The sequence below is a fragment of the Delphinus delphis genome, chromosome 11, assembly GCF_949987515.2.
Source record: "Delphinus delphis chromosome 11, mDelDel1.2, whole genome shotgun sequence".
In the NCBI taxonomy this organism is placed as follows: domain Eukaryota; kingdom Metazoa; phylum Chordata; class Mammalia; order Artiodactyla; family Delphinidae; genus Delphinus; species Delphinus delphis.
The window spans coordinates 81,160,311-81,181,739 of record NC_082693.1 but is presented as its reverse complement, the minus strand read 5'-3'; the positions used below and the strand labels follow the sequence as shown (position 1 = coordinate 81,181,739).

The following is a 21,429-nucleotide window of genomic DNA, read 5'->3' as shown; positions in this document are numbered from 1 at the left end:
CTCTTACAGAATGTTATTTATAAAATTTTTAAAATTTTATTCCATAAGGGGACTTTTTTTTTTTTGGCCACACCACACAGCTTGCAGGATCTTAATTCCCGGCTTGAACCCAGGCCACTACAGTGAAAGCACCGAGTCCTACCACTGGACTGCCAGGGAAGTCCCCCAAGGGGTCATTCTTTTTTTTTTTTTTTTTTTTTTCGCTATGTGGGCCTCTCACTGTTGTGGCCTCTCCCGTTGCAGAACACAGGGTCCTGGGGTTGGATCACTGGTAGGGGAACTAAGATCTTGCAATCCAGGCAGCAGAGCGCCCCCCCAACAAAAAAAAGGGAGTCGCGCTCAGTGTTTCCAATTCATTCTTTTACTGTCTAATCCATGATCTCCTCTATTTGTCCTGAATTAAAATGTCTCTGGAATTGCTCTTACGTCTCTAGTAGTTTCCTCCTGCCCTGATCTGGCACATACGTTTTCTTGTTTCTCTAACAACCTAATCCCATTTGTTTTCCATCTTTTAGGAATTCTTCCACATTTGTTCATCAGTGCCACCCTTTTTATTTCCTAGAGTCCCCTTAAGGATTTACTCTACTATCAAAATATAATATGAACTATTTCATGCACACAATAAAGATTCTAATATAATGAATACCCATGTGCCCACCAACCCAGCTTGAGACATAATATATCACAAAAAGCACTGAAGTAAGTGTTCCCTGTGCATTCCTCCACTAGAAATTGTTTAAAGGGATTTCGGACAGGTAAAGTAGGTGAACGTGATCAGTTTGCCACGTCAAGCCAATCACCACTGAATTAAAAAATTCAAAACCAAGATAGAAAAGTGTTGGAGAGAATTATCCTATCTTGATTAGTCATTGATGTAAACCCTAATCCTCTACTGTCTTAAGGTGCATATTATGCATGGCCAATGCTAGAACACTGTTTCCATGCATGCAATTTGCAGCACAAAATTATAAACTGTAACGTGGCTAAGTTCTCACTCAATACTTCTAGTGAATCTCAAATCAGGATCTTTAACATCTTTCAAAAATAGATAACCTTGTTATTATTTAGAGATAATGTTAAATGTTCTCTTTGAAGTCAACTTACTGTATAATATTAAAACATTATCTCTAGCAATAAAGTTTCAAAATTAGGCAGGTGTTAAAATTGATGGGAGCTTCAAGGCTAGAGATAAACGATTAGCATCTATGTTCATTAATTTCAGAAATGAATTTTTAGTGTCTCAAAAATAAGCACTATGAGACCTACACTGTGAACAGAAATTAGTGTACTGTAGTAAGCATGTGACACACACATTATTCTCAGCAGAACAAAATGGGAAACATCAAGCTAGGGCATGTTTTGGAAATGCAGCTTTGAGGAATGCCCCGGTTCCTCATACGAAAAACATCTTGGTTGTTGATGATAGTATTCTGCCTGCAAGATGAGGTCCTGGTAGGTCAAGGAAAGCCCTTTAAATGGTGACTTACCTTTATAACTCTAACTGCATCACCCTGAAATTCTAGCACAGTTACACTGTTACACTGTATGGTTGCAAAAACTTCTTTTATGCCACCAGCATCTTTTTGCTACACTCTCCACAGATTATATGCTAGTACCTGGGTATCATACAAACACAATCAATTTGCAACTCTGCAATGATAACAAGTAATGTAACTAGCCTAGGTCTAGGAAGGACTGACCAGGCCCTAACTAATACAGATCTTCTTTGATTAAGTCAAAAATGCATTTACTACACCTCACCTACCAAACACCATAGCTTGCTTAGTCTAGGCTACCTTATACGCGCTCAGAATATTTACATTAGCCTAAAGTTGGGCAAAATCATCAAACACAAAGCCTATTTTATAATTAAGTGTGGAATATTTCATAATTTATTGAATATTGTGCTGAAAGTGAAAAACAGAATGGTTGGTGGGTACAGAATGGTTGTAAGCATATTGGTTGTTTACCCTGACTGGGACCTGTGGCTCACTGCCGCTGCCCAGCATCACAAGAGAGAAACATACCAAATATCGCTAGCCCAGGAAAATATTAAAGTGCAAAATCTGAAGAACAGTTTCTAATGAGTGCATATTGCGTTCACACCATTGTAAAGTCAAAAAAATCATTAAGTCGCTATAATCCAAATATAATTGTAGTGGACAGCTCTTTCACCCTGCCCAGCATCTGTCTCTTCACCTTAATTTTCCTTTGGGAAACTACCTTCTTTCACTCTAGGCTATCTTAGTAGGGCTGTTAAAATCCATGAAGCCATGGGGTAGGCACATGATCCAAGCTAAGGTAAAGAGATTGGCAGGAATTTGATTCATGAGCCCAATGACACAAGAATTTCATCCTAAAAAATGGTATAGTATTTTTATGAGTGAAATAATACATTTCTGCAACACAGTACTGACCAAAAACACTTTAACAAATTGGCTTTGGTCTTCATCCTTTCAAACTTAGGCTAAGTAAAAAATAAACATTACATACACATAGATTAGTTTTTCTAACTTTAGTATATACAAATAAAAATGACAATTAAAAGATAAAATACTTCGCTCTAGAAGAAAGAGAGAAATCATATCAGCCTGAAAATACTCTGGCCAATTCCTAGTCAGTCACACAAAACTACCTTCTAAGGAAACCTGACCAGTGAGACAGTTAAGTTTGTGCTTTTAGCTATAAAGAATTAAACTTAAAATACACTCACTCTTTCATCTTCTAATGAAAGATAACTTAGTCTCGGAAACAGCATAAGCATTGTTATAGTAAGTCTAGCTCCTAAATGAAAATTTGGGCTGAGTTACAGTTTACTTACTAACCTAGGTAAGAAACCTTTGAAAATCAGCCATGGATCAAAGTATTTACATAAGTTCAAGATGTTATCTTATCTTAGGATGAAAGTTAACACAGGTCCTTAACTTCCTTTAAAAAGAACATTGAAAATTAAACCTTTGTCACAGTCAAAACTTTCAGAAACGTTTCTTAAATATCAAATTTCTCTTCACAGACGCTATGTCCATTTTCTTCATAATCTTCTCTTGTTACCACCATATCTTCAAAATCATCATTCTCCGATATCAATTTTCCACCTTCCCAGGCATAAGTAATAGGGCTAAAAATAAAGGTAAAATAAGTGAACCCAGATGATTTTACAGAACTGAAATGCCAGAAACGTTAATTAGTAACTAAAATGTGGCAATCTCTACACAACCTGATTTAACAGAAAATCATTTAAAGTGTGAAAATAAGCATAAACTTCATAGGAGTAAAGCAAACTTGGAAAGGAAAGTTGGTCACCACTACAAGTAAGTGTTCTTTTTATTTTCCCTGTACCCTGAATTTATGGACCTTCTACCTCTAATAAAAAACAAGAATACAAGCAAAATACAAAAAATGCATAAAAATAAAAACACTGTAATAACTGAGTCTAACTTTTGTACATGGCAAAGATATGTCATCAAATCAATTCACCCAGCAACCAATGAAATAGATATTATAACTCCCACTTTATAGATTTGGAAAATGAGGTTCAGAGAGGTTAAGACTGAAACTAGGATTCAACTCGGAACTGTTTTCACACAGTCTGTGCTTTTGCTCCTATACTTTGTTGCCTCTAATAAATGAGACATTTAAAAACCACAGTGCATGATAAACTTGCTACATGGTAGGACATGGACAATAAGCAAAATTAGAGCACATCAAACTTTTAGTTTAATTTTATGTACAACCAAGTTAATTGGTTGTAATTCTGTGTAATTGGTTGAATTTGTGTAATTCTACTTCTACTCTTCCTCTCCCCCAATTCAGTTTTAAATATGAAAAATGATAAAGAAAAAAGTGTTTTCCTTACTATATTACATTTCCTAACCTTAAAAAAACCTAAATATATATCTATCTATAAAATCAGATGTGCAATAAAGATTTGATGAATAAAAGAATAAAAACTATTTCTATAGATCCCTTGGCCTGTAATGTATGCATGACTTACACTTAAAATGCAGGATAAAAATCCAATATGCTTCATATTCTAAAGCGTATATGAACATTAATGCTGATAAAAATCATTCCAATATCTAATGATAATTTATTCTTTTATCTGATAGCTATAAAATTAAGTGATCTGATGAGGGTCTTCTATTAACTGCTATTGATTTTGAAAAATTCTTCTTTAGCTTTGAAACAAACCTCTAAAATTAAAAATCAGGTCTTGTTTGCAACTCTGCCGCTTAAAACAGTGGAGCAGTGACGGGGGATTATTTAGACTAGATTTGGTGAGAACTTCTGCCTCCAGATAAAGAGAACTGAATTTTAGTCTGGTTACTGCTATTAACTTATCATAAGACCTTTGCTAACTCATGAGCCCTTGTTTATTTACAAATAAGTACACAGAAGAGGATGATCTATAAGCCTTTCTTACAGCTCTAAAATTATACCTTAATTATCTGCTTTTTCCTCATAAAACAGGATAGGGGGTACATATAAAAGTTTTGAATTATAAAAAAAATGACTACTTAAATGTAAAAGTTTAAGTATTTTAAATTATTTAAAAACATTCCAAAACAACTTACCAATTGACATAATTTATCTTGGTTAAATTCTCAGATTTCTATTCTTCATAGAAACTCTCAAGAAATGGCATATCTCAGATAAATCAAATAGATAAAGTTTTTTAAATTTATTTTATTTTTTATTTCTTTTTGGCTGCGTTGGGTCATCATCACTGTGTGCGGGCTTTCTCTAGTTGCGGCGAGCGGGGGCTACTCTTCATTGTTGTGCACGGGCTTCTCATTGCGGTGGCTTCTCCTGTTGCAGAGCACAGGCTCCAGACGCACAGACTTCAGTAGTTGTGGTACTCGGGCTCAGTAGTTGCAGTTCACGGGCTCTAGAGCCCAGGCTCAGTAGTTGTGATGCACAGGCTTAGTTGCTCTGTGGCATGTGGGATCTTCCTGTACCAGGGCTTGAACTCGTGTCCCCTGCATTGGCAGGTGGATTCTTAACCACTGCTCCACGACGGAAGTCCCAAATCGAATAAATAACCTAAGTGATTTGCCTGTAAAAAATCTCCAAGTAATGATGACTGATTCACTATAGGGAAGTGATCTTACAGTAACTGAGCACCCATTATGTACCAACAATAATGGATGCTACTTCACATACTTCATCCCCTTTCATCCACTGAAAGTAAAGTTTTCATTTCTTTTTTTTAAATTTAATTTTATTTTTTATACAGCAGGTTCTTATTAGTCATCAATTTTATACACATCAGTGTATACATGTCAATCCCAATCGCCCAATTCATCACACCACCATCCTCACCCCCACACGGCTTCCCCCCCTTGGTGTCCATACGTTTCTTCTCTGTGTCTCAACTTCTGCCCTGCAAACCGGTTCATCTGTACCATTTTTCTAGCTTCCACATACATGCGTTAATATACAATATTGTTTTTCGCTTTCTGACTTACTTCACTCTGTATGACAGTCTCTAGATCCATCTACGTCTCAACAAATGATCCAATTTCATTCCTTTTTATGGCTGAGTAATATTCCACTGTATATATGTACCAAATCTTCTTTAGCCATTCGTCTGTCAATGGGCATTTAGGTTGCTTCCATGACCTGGCTATTTTAAATAGTGCTGCAATGAAAACTGGGGTGCATGTGTCCTTTTGAATTATGGTTTTCTCTGGGTATATGGCCAGTAGTGGGATTGCTGGGTGGTATGGTAGTACTATTTTTAGTTTTTTAAGGAACCTCCATACTGTTTTCCATAGTGGCTGTATCAATTGACATTCCCACCAACAGTGCAAGAGGGTTCCCTTTTCTCCACACCCTATCCAGCATCTATTGTTTGCAGATTTTCTGATGATGCCTATTCTACCTGGTGTGATGTGATACCTCATTGTAGTTTTGATTTGCATTTCTCTAATAATTAGTGATGTTGAGCAGCTTTTCATGTGTTTCTTGGCCATCTGTATGTCTTTTTTGGAGAAATATCTGCTTAGGTCTTCTGCCCATTTTTGGACTGGGTTGTTTAATATTGAGCTGCATGAGCTGTTTATTATTTGGGATATTAATCCTTTGTCGGTTGCTTCATTTGCAAATATTTTCTCCCATTCTGAGGGCTGTCTTTTCATCTTGTTTATGGTTTCCTTTGCTGTGCAAAAGCTTTGAAGTTTCATTAGGTCCCATTTGTTTATTTTTCTTTTTATTTCCATTACTCTAGGAGGTGGATCAAAAAAGATCTTACTGTGATTTATGTCAAAGAGTGTTCTTCCTATGTTTTCCTCTAGGAGTTTTACAGTGTCCAGTCTTACATTTAGGTCTCGAATCCATTTTCTGTTTATATTTGTGTATGGTGTTAGGGAGTGTTCTAATATCATTCTTTTACATGCAGCTGTCCAGTCTTCCCAGCACCAATTATTAAAGAGACTGTCTTTTCTCCATTGTATATCCTTGCCTCCTTTGTCATAGATTAGTTGACCATAGGTGCATGGGTTTATCTCTGGGCTTTCTATCTTGTTCCATTGATCTATATTTCTGTTTTTCTGCCAATACCATGTTGTCTCGATTACTGTAGCTTTGTAGTACAGTCTGCAGTCAGGGAGTCTGATTCCTCCAGCTCCGCTTTGTTCACTCAAGACTGCTTTGGCTATTCGTGGTCTTTTGTGTCTCCATACAAATTTTAAGATTTTTTTGTTCTAGCTCTGTAAAAAATGCCACTGGTAATTTGATAGGGATTGCATTGAACTTGTAGATTGCTGTGGGTAGTACAGTCATTTTCACAATATTGATTCTTCCAATCCAAGAACATGGTATATCTCTCCATTTGTTGGTACCATCTTTAATTTCTTTCATCAGTATCTTATAGTATTCTGCATACAGGTCTTTTGTCTCCCTAGATAGGTTTATTCCTAGGTATTTTATTCTTTTTCTTGCAATGGCAAATCGGAGTGTTTCCTTAATTTCTCTTTCAGATTTTTCATCATTAGTGCATAGGAATGCAAGAGGTTTCTGTGCATTAATTTTGTATCCTGCAACTTCACCAAATTCATTGATTAGCTCTAGAAGTTTCTTGGTGGCATCTTTAGGATTCTCTATGTATGGTATCATGTCATATGCAAACAGTGACAGTTTTACTTCTTCTTTTCCAATTTGTATTCCTTTTATTTCTTTTTCTTCTCTGATTGCCATGGCTAGGACTTCCAAAACTATGTTGAATAACAGGGGTGAGAGTGGACATCCTTGTCTTGTTCCTGATCTTAGAGGAAATGCTTTCAGTTTTTCACCATTGAGAATGATGTTTGCTGTGGTTTGTCATATATGGCATTTATTATGTTGAGGTAGGGTCCCTCTATGCCCACTTTCTGGAGAGTTTTTACCATAAATGGGTGTTGAATTTTGTCAAAAGCTTTTTCTGCATCTATTGAGGTGATCATATGGTTTTTCTTCTTCAATTTGTTAATATGGTGTATCACATTGATTGATTTGTGTATATTGAAGAATCCTTGCATCCCTGGATAAATCACACTTGATCATGGTGTTGATGGTGTTAATGTGTTGTTGGATTCTGTTTGCTAGTATTTTGTTGAGGATTTTTGCATCTATATTCCTCAGTGATATTGGTCTGTAATTTTCTTTTTCTGTAGTATCTTTCTTTGGTTTTGGTTTTGGTTTGGTTTGGTTTTGGTATCAGGGTGATGGTGGCCTCATAGAATGAGTTTGGGAGTGTTCCTTCCTCTGCAATGTTTTGGAAGAGTTTGAGAAGGATGGGTGTTAGCTCTTCTCTAAATGTTTGATAGAATTCACCTGTGAAGCCATCTGGTCCTGGACTTCTGTTTGTTGGAAGATTTTTAATCACAGTTCCAATTTCATTACTTGTGATTGGTCTGTTTATATTTTCTATTTCTTCCTGGTTCAAGCTTTGAAGGTTATACCTTTCTAAGAATTTGTCCATTTCTTCCAGGTTATCCATTTTATTGGCATAGGGTTGCTTATAGTAGTCTCTTAGAATGCTTTGTATTTCTGTAGTGTCTGTTGTAACTTCTTTTTCATTTCTAATTTTATTGATTTGAGTCCTCGCCCTCTTTTTCTTGATGAGTCTGGCTAATGGTTTATCCATTTTGTTTACCTTCTCAAAGAACCAGGTTTTAGTTTTATTGATCTTTGCTATTGTTTTGTTTCTATGTCATTTATTTCTGCTCTGACCTTTATGATTTCCTTCCTTCTGCTAACTTTGTTTTGTTCTTCTTTCTCTAGTTCCTGTAGGTGTAAGGTTAAATTGTTTGAGATTTTTCTTGTTTCTTGAGGTAGGCTTGTATAGCTATAAACTTCCCTCTGAGAACTGCTTTTACTGCATTCCATAGGTTTTGCATCATCATGTTTTCATTGTCATTTGTCTCTATGTATTCTTTGATTTCCTCTTTAATTTCTTCAGTGATCTCTTGGTCATTTAGTAAAGTATTGTTTACCCTCCATGTGTTTGTGTTTTTTATGTTTTTTTCCCTGTAATTCACTTCTAATCTCATAGCGCTGCGGTCAGAAAAGATGCTTGATATGATTTCAATTTTCTTAAATTTACTGAGGCTTGATTTGTGACCCAAGATGTTATCTGTCTTGGACAATGTTCCGTGCGCACTTGAGGAGAAAGTGTAATCTGCTGTCTTTGGATGGAGTGTCCCATAAATATCAATTAAATCTATCTGGACTATTGTGTCATTTAAAGGTTCTGTTTCCTTATTTATTTTCATTTTGGATGATCTGTCCATTGGTGTAAGTGAGGTGTTAAAGTCCCCCACTATTATTGTGATACTGTCGATTTCCTTTTATAACTGTTAGCAGTTGCCTTATGTGAGGTGCTCCTATGTGGAGGGCATATATATTTATAATTGTTATATCTTCTTCCTGGATTGATCCCTTGATCATTATGTAGTGTCCTTCCTTGTCTCTTGTAACATTCTTTATTTTAGAGTCTTTTATCTGATCTGAGTATTGCTATTCCAGCTTTTGATTTCCATTTGCATGGAATATCTTTTTCCATCCCCTCACTTTCAGTCTGTATGTGTCCCTAGGTCTGCAGTGGGTCTCTTGTAGACAGCATATAGATGGGTCTTGGGTTTGTATGCATTCAGCAAGCCTGTGTCTTTTGGTTGGAGCATTTAATCCATTCACGTTCAGGGTAATTATCAATATGTATGTTCCTATGACCATTTTCTTATTTCTTTTGGGTTTGTTTTTGTAGGTCCATTTCTTCTCTTGTGTTTCCCACTTAGAGAAGTTCCTTTAGCATTTGTTGTAGAGCTGGTTTGGTGGTGCTGAATTCTCTTAGCTTTGCTTGACTGTAAAGCTTTTGATTTCTCCATCGAATCTGAATGAGATCCTTGCCGGGTAGAGTAATCTTGCTTGTAGTTTCTTCCCTTTCATCACTTTAAATATATCATGCCACTCCCTTCTGGCTTGTAGAGTTTCTGCTGAGAAATCTGCTCTTAACCTTATGAGAGTTCCCTTGTATGTTGTCATTTTTCCCTTGCTGCTTTCAATAAATTTTCTTTGCCTTTAATTTTTGCCAATTTGATTACTATGTGTCTCCGTGTTTCTTCCTGGGTTTATCCTGCCTGGGACTCTCTGCGTTTCCTGGACTTGGGTGACTATTTCCTTTCCCGTGTTAGGGATGTTTTTGACTATAATCTCTTCAAATATTTTCTCTGGTCCTTTCTCTCTCTCTTCTTCTGGGACCCCTATAATGCAAATGTCGTTGCGTTTAATGTTGTCTCAGAGGCTTCTTAGGCTGTCTTCATTTCTTTTCATTCTTTTTTCTGTTCTGCAGCAGTGCATTCCACCATTCTGGCTTCCAGGTCACTCATCCGTTCTTCTGCCTCAGTTATTCTGATATTGATTCCTTCTAGTGTAGTTTTCATTTCAGTTATTGTATTGTTCATCTCTGTTTGTTTGTTCTTTAATTCTTCTATGTCTTTGTTAAACATTTCTTGCATTTTCTCAATCTTTGCCTCCATTCTTTTTCCGAGGTCCTGGATGGTCTTCACTCCCATTATTTTGAATTCTTTTTCTGGAAGTTTGCCTATCTCCACTTCATTCAGTTGTTTTTCTGGGGCTTTATCTTGTTCCTTCCTCTGGTACATAGCCCTCTGCCTTTTCATCTTGTCTGTCTTTCTGTGAATGTGGGTTTTGTTCCACAGGCTGCAGGATTGTAGTTTCTTGCTTCTGCAAGAAGATTGTAGGATTGTAGTTCTTGCTTCTGCTGTTTGCCCTCTGGTGGATGAGGCTATATAAGAGGCCTGTGCAAGTTTCCTGATGGGAGGGACCAGTGGTGGCTAGAGCTGACTCTTGCTCTGGTGGGCAGAGCTCAGTAAAACTTTAATCCGTTTGACTGTTGATGGGTGAGGCTGGGTTCCCTCTCTGTTGGTTGTTTGGCCTGAGGCAACCCAACACTGGAGCCTACCTGGGCTCTTTGGTGGGGCTAATGGCAGACTCTGGGAGGGCTCACGCCAAGGAGTACCTCCGAGAACTTCTGCTGCCAGTATCCTTGTCTCCACAGTGAGCCACAGCCACCCCCCACCTCTGCAGCAGACCCTCCAACACTAGCAGGTAGGTCTGGTTCAGTCTTCCCTGGGGTCACTGCTCCTTCCCCTGGGTCCCGATGCACACACTACTTTGTGTGTGCCCTCCAACAGTGGAGTCTCTGTTTCCCACAGTCCTGTCGAAGTCCTGCAATCAAATCCCACTAGACTTCAAAGTCTGATTCTCTAGGAATTCCTCCTCCCACTGCCAGACCCCCAGGTTGGGAAGCCTGACGTGGGGCTCAGAACCTTCACTCCAGTGGGTGGACTTCTATGGTATAAGTGTCCTCCAGTCTGTGAGTCACCCACCTAGCAGTTATGGGATTTGATTTTACTGTGATTGCGCCCCTCCTACTGTCTCATTTTGGCTTCTCCTTTGTCTTTGGATGTGGGGTATCTTTTTTGGTGAGTTCCAGTGTCTTCCTGTCGATGACTGTCCAGCAGCTATATCATTTCATTTTTTGAGAAAAGAAAAATGAGCATCCCAAAGGTGAAATTAACCTGGCAACCCAGTAGAACCAGACTTTAAACTCAAGTCTGCCTACAGACCTCTTTATCTGTAAACTAACTTCCATGATTTGTTTCTATATAAGCCAACACTTACTTTTCAGGCAGCACAACAGAAACATCATAATCTGTCGGAGTGAGACATCGAACTTCCGAGTAAACCCGATCCCTAAATCCCGGGAAAAGGGAATTTCCTCCCGTCAAAACAATGTTCTTAAAAAAATGCGGCTGCATTTCTTTTAAAAGAGAAAAATAGGAGAAAGAAAAAAGGCATTAGAATATCTGTTTACTTATCTTTCTGGAGAAATGGGGATGAGAGATTAGGTAAAAGCAATTGGGGATGAAAGTTACTGGTTGGGAAACCATATAGTTTTTTATAACCATATAAATTATAACTTATAAGATTTTATAATGAGGTTATCATTTATACAAATAAACATATTAAACAGAAATATGACCTCACAGTTCTTTAAAAGAAAGGCTAAGGTGAAGGGGTTGAACTACTAGCAACTTATTACATATACATGTAAGCTATACATAAATGAGTAAAATTCTAGTAGCAGACATTTGAAAATTAAAATTGTTCTCCCCTAAAATGGAGGCGGTCTTTATGTAGGCTGAGACTGTTAGCTAGTGTAAAGATGAAAAGGAGGTCCTTCATAACATTTTAAACTTGAAAATCCAAGTTTCCATGTTATCTCACTGAGACACACATTCTTATTGTGCAACACTTACAATTGATAGTGAAAAATACTCAATCTATAATAATATTTAAAGAAAGGATCTTATGTTCTACACTCATTAAAGTTACATGATAGCGAATATTAAGTGCCACATGGTTAGTCAATCTTAAAGGGCTACCAAGCACCACTGGGAAATTTGTCAGGAATTGATAGGTACTGGCCATCCCACCTAATGCTTCTGTTCACAAAACAGGGACAGAGTACTGTTACGTTAATATTGAGTCTTACAACACAACATTAAAACAGTGTAGTACAAAATGTTGTATATCTCATGACTGCAACTTTAGATAAAATGAGAAATCAATATGAAATATTAATGTGAAATTAGTTGTGAAATAACTATATTAAGGTGATGGCATTATCTGACTTTTTTCTTTTTTAATGGGAGGAAAGGACACTGCATAGGCAAGATTTTCTCCAATGCCTACACTGTTCCTTATGAACTAGGAAGACATTTTTAAGCTATAAAGGTACTCCAAAACTTTAGAACATTATTTAGTTAAATCATGCTTCAGGAGAACCCAGAAATCACTGTGAAGCACTATACTTCAATCTCATTAAAACTAACTTCCTGTATATTAATCAAAATGCAACAGAAGGAATAAACCAGTCTCATCAACAGCTAAAACCCATTAAATTGTTAAATTATAAATTTCTACTCTGTGCAAATTTGGCTTAAATTAAAACTTTTTAAATGGATATAGCAATTTAATACTTATAAAGAGATGAAGTTCTTCAAATTTAAGCAGACCATAATTACTCTTCCTATATCAAATTTACAATCTAGGATCAATAAAGAATTATTCAAGTAAAATAAAGTACAATAAAGAATTATTCAAGTTAGATCTGGAAATCTCTGCAAATAAAGTAGCCATTTGCTCAAATTATTTAGAAGAAACAGATGACTTCTCTAGGGTTCACAGAGCTTATGATTTTTAAAAAATATCATTATTCCTCATTATTTATGCACCTTCAGGTAAGTTCTGAATTGAATAGACAATAGCTTCTGGAATTCCCATTTCTTGAATTCCTATATCAGAAGGATTAAAGAGTATTTCTGGAACAGCAAATCTCTCATTGGCCAGACGAAGAATTTGTTCCCCAGATTTATATTTTCCACTTAACACCATTTCTTCTCTTGGCTTAAAGAAAAATAAGATGAAAAGTTTAAGTTATGTTATCTAGCTCACATCACTAATAACATTTAGTAATATGTAATACCAATATATTAACCATGTTCTTGGAAGTTTCAGGATTCTCAAAAGTTAGAAAAATGTGGTCTTCTCTGCTGTTGCCTAACCACACACATAACTAACTACTGACTCTTAATATAGCTATTCCCCCAAAGATGATCTGGCTTTATTCCACACATTTTAAAACAGAAAGAAAGAAAAGGAGAATAGAGGAGAAAGAACTTCATAATCTACCTCTAAGAACAGAGTGATTCCAGTTTTTAAAGAACAAAGAACATACTCTAAATAAAAAACACTGTACCTTATGTTTCCAGCACTATCTACTTTCACTCCCCTGGCCTTGCCTTAGATTTTTATTGGGCATTATGGTTTTATTCTATTAGGATTTCCCCTTTCCCTTGTGCAAAAAGCCTACATCATCAAACTTCTTTATTATTTATTCAATCTCTATTCAAAAAACAGTTTCCAAAATGATTTAAGCAAATACACGGACTTTATCACTGAAATTCTTTTGCTATTTATTTTCTGTTAACCCACCCACTCTGTGAGCTGTGCTCCTGAAGGGGCCAGAAAAAAATAATCTCCTTCTACAGCATTCTACATCATTAAAATAATGGTCCCTCTCAATTGCACTAAGACTCATCAGCTTTTCTAGATTGTTAAAGACATTAACTTCATTTGACTCATATATGCAATTTTCCACCTGTAACAGAGTATATCCCAATCCTCTATATAAATATAAAAATACTTAAAATATATGAAAAGAAATATTAATAATTTATTGTTAAAGAGTAAAGTATATAAAAACTATTCCTTAATATAATTAGTCATCTACTCTCTGTTCAGGTTTCAGCTTCCTCAGAGAGGCTTCTTCTGACTCCCAAATAAAAGATCCCTCTAGTATTCTTACTATCACCCTGTATTATCCCTCATCATCTACACTGTTCGCCATCACATATCCACTACCCAGTATAGCATGCCAGTCAACAATGTGGTGTTTGTTTTAGGCATTTTACATACATTATCATACTGAATTCTCATATAACCCTGTAAGGTAGATATATTTTCCTTTTACTAATGATGCAATTGCGCTAGGCAAGGTTACATGACTTGCTCAAGATCATTCAACTAATAACTTGAGCACACGCAATATATTCCTCCTACTACATTGCCTCTCTTAACCTGGATATGAATGATTCTGATTTCTATCATTTGGAAATTCCATGCTTGAAACTTTCTTTTTTTTTTTTTTTTTAATTTTTTTGGCTACGTCATACAGCATGTGGGATCTTAGTTACCAGACCAGTTGATCAAACCTGCAACCCCTGCACTGGAAGCATGGATTCTTAACCACTGGACTACCAGGGAAGTCCCTTGAAACATTATTTTTAAATAAAAATATCCTAAAAATTACACAAAATTCACAATACCCTAGGAAGAACAAGGAAAGCTACACATCACTTTCAATCCGATTAAACTATGGTTGCACTAGCAAAGAGAAGAATATTATTTCTTCACAGATAAAGTATTCTTCCTTCTCAGGCAGAATGGAAAATACTTCCTATAAATTTACAAATTCATTTAAAAATGATATTGGCTTGAGTGTATAGGATATAACTCATATTGTCAACACTCAAAATAACTTGAGACAGATACAGACTTGGAGAAACTTGGAGAATTTAATTTGACAAAACATTAGAAGTTATCTAATCCACAGCCCTGATTTTACAGAAGAAGATCATGTGACTGACCCAGGGCCAAATATCTAACTGGGGGAAAAGCCAGAACTAGATATCCTTGCTGAATGTTAGCTCTAAAGCCACTAATCGTTAATATATAATCTGGAACTACAAGTATTTTCTGTTTCTAAGAGTACAATTTCAAAAAGATTTTTGTTTTAGACATAGACAAATGAAGGAATTTATAAAGGCTGCTGGGAGTTGCTATTTTAGTCAATGCAAGTCATGATTACTGTACAGCCCTCATAAATTTCATTCTGGTACCATGAAAGAAATGTTTAAACTACAATGGCTCTGCAGAAAGTGATAACAGTTAACTATGAGGACAATTTTCTCAATTTAGGTCAGTAAAGCATTCATTACACTTTCGTAAGCATCCTCTTTCTGTTAAAAAATAAAACTGGAATTTCTATCGGTTGTAATCAGTAACAATATTACAGACCTTATTATTATTGTTACTGTCATCAGTACTAGAAAATCAAGGTTGTAAGTTTTTCCTAAGTATTTAAAAATATTCTTGAATAAACTATCAAGGTCCGAGTTTAACAATATCCTAAGTATAAAGGCTCTCAAACAAGTATAATTCTCTTTCATCTTATGCAGTATTGTTTTTCTAGTTTCATAAGTATTTAACAGCCCTCATCAAAGATTTTGATTGTCAGGCAATGATGAAAACAAGTTAATCAAGTATTAAATTTAAAAAATACATTTTAGGAGTAACCCTAACATATACAAAATATAACCATTTCTAAACCTTAAAAATTATTAAGATGTACACAATTTAACATGTATTATGGTAAAAATGTTAACATTAATTGACAAAGTAAAGGTTAATCCATTATTTCTGAAATAAATATTTGATGTAACATTCCATCATCTGGTAAAAGTTCAGTCCAACTGACTATGTCCACTCAACTGATGTTAAAGTGTACAAGTAACAGGGAGTCTATACTCAATTAGTGAAGTGCCGTCATTAACAAGATTCTGATCACAAGGCCAAAGGCCAATAAAAGAGCTGCAAACAATACAATGTGGCTTCTGCCTTTTTTCTCCAAAGCTGATGAGTAAAACAATAATCAACTGGGGGAACAACCATGACTCTACTAGCTCACTATGTAAGGTGTAGGATTGAGAAATCAAGGCTTATGATTTGGGAAGGAAGCTAGCGGAGTTCAGCAGATAATGTCCAATAAACTGGTAAGTTCTCATTTGCAGGGCAAGCGAGAACTACATTTTAAAAAAGAGAAAGATTTCCAAACATAGCTGATAGTCCAATCACCTGGAAGAAATTTTTTTCTTTTTTAGAGATTAAGTTTAAGTTTTCAAACTTAGGCACTAAGCATTTCCAGGGACAGGGACTGAGAACATGGATACCAATTGTTCTTTAAGTGACCCAGGTGATTTTTAGTCAGGTTTGGAGGAACTGGGAATTACTGAGACTTTACTCGGGGTCCATCCCTGTAGAAATATGGATTACTTTACCACCATGAGTCCAGAGTGCTATAAATTCTCCACAAGGTGTTTTATATCACTGGACTGTTTTAATCAGCTATAATAAATGAGGATGATCAAACGTGCCTAATCAGAAAGGGGCTTGGTATCTATATATTTGGGGCAGTTTTCCCTGTCTTGTAAAGAAAAAAATACACCTTCCATATCCTAAGTGGGACATGGGCTTCCAGTTTCTCTCCCCAGTTCATGCCAGACAACATGATCCCATAATCTGTCACAATTCCCACTTTTAAAAGCTGGCTTTGGTCCTTCCGCAAGGATATGTTTCTAAGGACATTACAGGATGATTTTGATTTTATGAGGACCTGGGTAGCCTTCTCTGAATTCTGATGTGTATTTCACCTCAATAATCTGGCCACCAAATTTTTTTAATTTCAGGCATAAAAACAAGTATAAATAATTATATAAAACCCATATATCTGGATTTCCCTGGTGGCGCAGTGGTTAAGAGTCTGCCTACTAATGCAGGGGACACGGGTTCGAGCCCTGCTCCAGGAAGATCCCACATGCCGCAGAGCAACTAAGCCCGTGCGCCACAACTACTGAGCCTGCGCTCTAGAGCATGCAAGCCACAACTATTGAGCCCATGTGCCACAACTACTGAAGCTCATGCGCCTGGAGCCCGTGCTCCGCGAGCCCGTGCTCCGCAAAAAGAGAAGCCACTGCAATGAGTAGCCCATGCGCCACAACGAAGAGTAGCACTCGCTCACTGCAACTAGAGAAAGCCTGTGCAAGCAACGAAGATGAAACACAGCCAAAAAATAAATAATTTAAAAAAAAAAAGAAAAAACCCCATATATCCATCAACCATTTTAATGTAACTTCACAGATATAACACTCCCCCTTTAAATTTGGTGTTATCATTCACATACATAGTTTATATACTTTTACTTCATATTTATAAATTCCTAAACATAATAATTATTCTGAATAGCCTGAAATGGTATACGTCCTTCGAAAACTGGCTTTTAGACATCATCATGTTTTAGACAGAAACACATTTCTGAGACTTATCCATGATGATCACGTAGCTCTACTTCATTTTCACTGCTTATTTTATAATATGAATATATCAAAATTTATCTATTTTTCTACCATTAATGGCTACCTAGGCTCTTCCCAATTTCTCACTCTTTTAATGTATACTACAATGAACATTACCATACATGTCCCCTTGAGAAAATATCTCCTTGTGCTTAAGTTTCTGACCAAAGATTTTTAACTTCCTACCATTCCTCACCAAGCCAGTAACTAGAAGGGCAAACTTCACATTTACCCAACCACAGAACTGATAATTTACCTGAGCTGCTCAAAGATAGGGAGAAATTACTTTGTTTTCACATCCAAGATAAACTCTTCTCAACACTTTGAAAGTGCACTGGATTTTGCTGTTTTCAACTACAATCTGATAGCAGAGCCTTGGGTCAGCTGTGCCAGTAATATTCACAACAAATAACCTACTTCTAACTGGACTTAAACTAATTCTTAATGAAACACAAAAGGGTAAACCATAATATAGGTAATGATACTGTTAATCTCCAGATTTGTCCCATGTGCTATCATGGCAGATAGTTCTTTTTCTAAATAACTTTAGTAGAGATATTAACTAATAATTCATACACTGGTGCCTAAAGAAATGGCCACCAGGCAGGAAGGCAGTCATCAACAACTCTGTGAGATTCCACCCATCCCAGCTGGATGCTGTTCAAACCTGACTGAGGTGGTCACTTGAAGAAATATCATTGAGTATTTTTTAAATGACCTTACATCACAGACTTAGAAAACAAACTTATGGTTACCAAAGGGGAAAGGTGGGGGGAGGGATAAATTAGGAGGTTGGGATTAACATACACTATTATATATAAAATAGATAATCAACAAGAACCTACTGTACAGCACAGGGAACTCTACTTAATACTCTGTAATAACCTATATGGGAAGGGATCTGAAAGAGAATAGATATATGTATAACTGAATCACTTTGGTGTACACCTGAAATTAACACAACACTGTAAATCAACTATACGCCAATATAAAATAAAGTTTTAAAAATTACCTTACAAAAGCCCTTTTTAATTGTACTAAAGTCAGGCAAAACATAGTCTACCATTACTGTATTTTCTTCTCCTTTCAACCTGGAAAACAAAACATAGACTTATAAAATATTTTAACTATGTGTAACATTACCCAAGAATCAACTTTCTAGTTCTTAGGTTACCATTATACATACTTGGCAATATCCATGTCTCTATAAAAATCCTGAGACACATAGCATACATCTTCTTTCACTTGATTAATCACATGTGTTTCGTCCATAACATGTAACTGCCTAAACAGAAAAAAAAAATGGTAACGTGAAATAAAAAAAATTTAGACCCACCACCAGTCCCTCCCATCAGGAAACTTGCACAAGCCTCTTAGATAGCCTCATCCACCAGAGGGCAGACAGCAGAAGCAAGAAGAACTACAATCCTGCAGCCTGTGGAACAAAACCCACATTCACAGAAAGACAGACAAGATGAAAAGGCAGAGGGCTATGTACCAGATGAAGGAACAAGATAAAACCCGAGAAAAACAACTGAATGAAGTGGAGATAGGCAAACTTCCAGAAAAAGAATTCAGAATAATGAGAGTGAAGACGATCCAGGACCTCGGAAAAAGAATGGAGGCAAAGATTGAGAAAATGCAAGAAATGTTTAACAAAGACGTAGAAGAATTAAAGAACAAACAAACAGAGATGAACTATACAATAACTGAAATGAAAACTACACTAGAAGGAATCAATAGCAGAATAACTGAGGCAGAAGAACAGATAAGTGACCTGGAAGACAGAATGGTGGAATTCACTGCTGCAGAACAGAATAAAGAAAAAAGAATGAAAAGAAATGAAGACAGCCTAAGAGACCTCTGGGACAACATTAAACGCAACAACATTCGCATTATAGGTGTCCCAGAAGGAGAAGAGAGAAAGGACCAGAGAAAATATTTGAAGAGATTGTAGTTGAAAACTTCCCTAACATGGGAAAGGAAATAGCCACCCAAGTCCAGAAAGTGCACAGAGTCCCATACAGGATGAACCCAAAGAGAAACACACCAAGACACAGAGTAATCAAACTAGGAAAAATTAAAGATAATGAAAACTTATTGAAAGCAGCAAGGGAAAAATGACAAATAACATACAAGGGAACTCCCATAAGGTTAAGACCTGATTTCTCAGCAGAAACTTTATAAGCCAGAAGGGAGTGGCATAATATATTTAAAGTGATGAAAGGGAAGAACCTACAAGCAAGATTACTCTACCTGGTAAGGATCTCATTCAGATTCGATGGAGAAATCAACAGCTTTACAGACAAGCAACAGGTAAGAGAATTCAGTACCATCAAATGAGCTCTGCAAAAAATGCTAAAGGATCTTCCCTAAGTGGGAAACGTAAGAGAAGAAAAGGACCTAGAAAAACAAACATGTAACAATTAAGAAAATGGTAATAGGGACAGACATATCAATAATTAACTTAAATGTGAATGGATTAAATGCTCCAACCAAAAGACACAGGCTCGCTGAATGGATACAAAAACAAGACCCATATATATGCTGTCTACAAGAGGCCCACTTCAGACCTAGGGACACATACAGACTGAAAGTGAGGGGATGGAAAAAGATATTCCGTGCAAATGGAAATCAAAGGAAAGCTGGAGTAGCAATACTCATATGAGATAAAATAGACTCTAAAATAAAGAGTGCTACACGAGACAAGGAAGGACACTACATAATGATCAAGGGATCAATCCAAGAAGAAGATATAACAATTATATATGCACCCAACATAGGAGCACCTTAATACATAAGGCAACTGCTAACAGCTATAAAAGAAGAAATCGACAGTAACACAATAATAGTGGGGGACTTTAACACCTCACTTACACCAATGGACAGATCATCCAAAATGAAAATAAATGAGGAAACAGGGGCTTCCCTGGTGGCCCAGTGATTGAGAGTCCGCCTGCTGATGCAGGGGACACGGGTTCGTGTCCCAGTCCGGGAAGATCCCACATGCCGCGGAATGGCTGGACCCGTGAGCCACGGCCACTGAGGCTGTGTGTCTGGAGCCTGTGCTCCACAACAGGAAAGGCCACAACAGTGAGAGGCCCGCATACCGCAAAAAAAAAAAAAAGAGGAAACAGAAGCTTTAAATGACACAATAGACCAGATAGATTTAGTTGATATTTATAGGACATTCCATCCCAAAACAGCAGATTACACTTTCTTCTCAAGTGCGCACAGAACATTGTCCAGGATAGATCACATCTTGGGTCCCAAATCAAGCCTCAGTAAATTTAAGAAAATTGAAATCATATCAAGCATCTTTTCCATCACAACGCTATGAGATTAGAAATGAATTACAGGGAAAAAAACGTAAAAGACACATACACATGGAGGGTAAACAATACGTTACTAAATGACCAGGAGGTCACTGAAGAAATTAAAGAGGAAATCAAAAAATACCTAGGGACAAATGACCATGAAAACACGATGATGCAAAACCTATGGAATGCAGCAAAAGCAGTTCTAAGAGGGAAGTTTATAACTATACAAGCCTACCTCAAGAAACAAGAAAAATCTCAAATAAACAATCTAACCTTACACCTACAGGAACTAGGGAAAGAAGAACAAACAAAACCCAAAGTTAGCAGAAGGAAGAAAATCATAAAGGTCAGAGCAGAAATAAATGAAATAGAAACAAAGAAAACAATAGCAAAGATCAATAAAACTAAAACCTGGTTCTTTGAGAAGATAAACAAAACTGATAAACCATTAGCCAGACTCATCAAGAAAAAGAGGGCGAGGACTCAAATCAATAAAATTAGAAATGAAAAAGGAGAAGTTACAACAGACACTACAGAAATACAAAGCATCCTAAGAGACTACTATAAGCAACCCTATGCCAATAAAATGGACAACCTGGAAGAAAAAAACAAATTCTTACAAAGGTATAACCTTCAAAGCTTGAACCAGGAAGAAATAGAAAACATAAACAGACCAATCACAAGCAATGAAATTGAAACTGTGATTAAAACTCTTCCAATAAACAAAAGTCCAGGACCAGATGGCTTCACAGGTGAATCCTATCAAACATTTAGAGAAGAGCTAACACCCA

At 36.5% G+C, this 21,429-nt stretch overlaps 1 protein-coding gene across 1 annotated transcript in view; it reads right to left on the bottom strand.

Annotated features, from left to right (window-relative positions):
* Window positions 1–1,808: 1,808 nt before the first annotated feature.
* The window catches only part of ACTR6 (actin related protein 6), a 32,164-nt gene continuing 12,543 nt past the window's right edge, over window positions 1,809–21,429 (bottom strand). The window contains exons 7-11 of the mRNA XM_060025450.1: window positions 18,505–18,603; window positions 18,331–18,409; window positions 12,801–12,972; window positions 11,185–11,323; window positions 1,809–3,118 (exon numbers count right to left, since the gene is read on the bottom strand). Of these exons, the coding sequence (XP_059881433.1) occupies window positions 2,989–3,118; window positions 11,185–11,323; window positions 12,801–12,972; window positions 18,331–18,409; window positions 18,505–18,603 (619 nt within the window). The 3' untranslated portion in view covers window positions 1,809–2,988. The remainder of the gene's footprint in view (window positions 3,119–11,184; window positions 11,324–12,800; window positions 12,973–18,330; window positions 18,410–18,504; window positions 18,604–21,429) is intronic.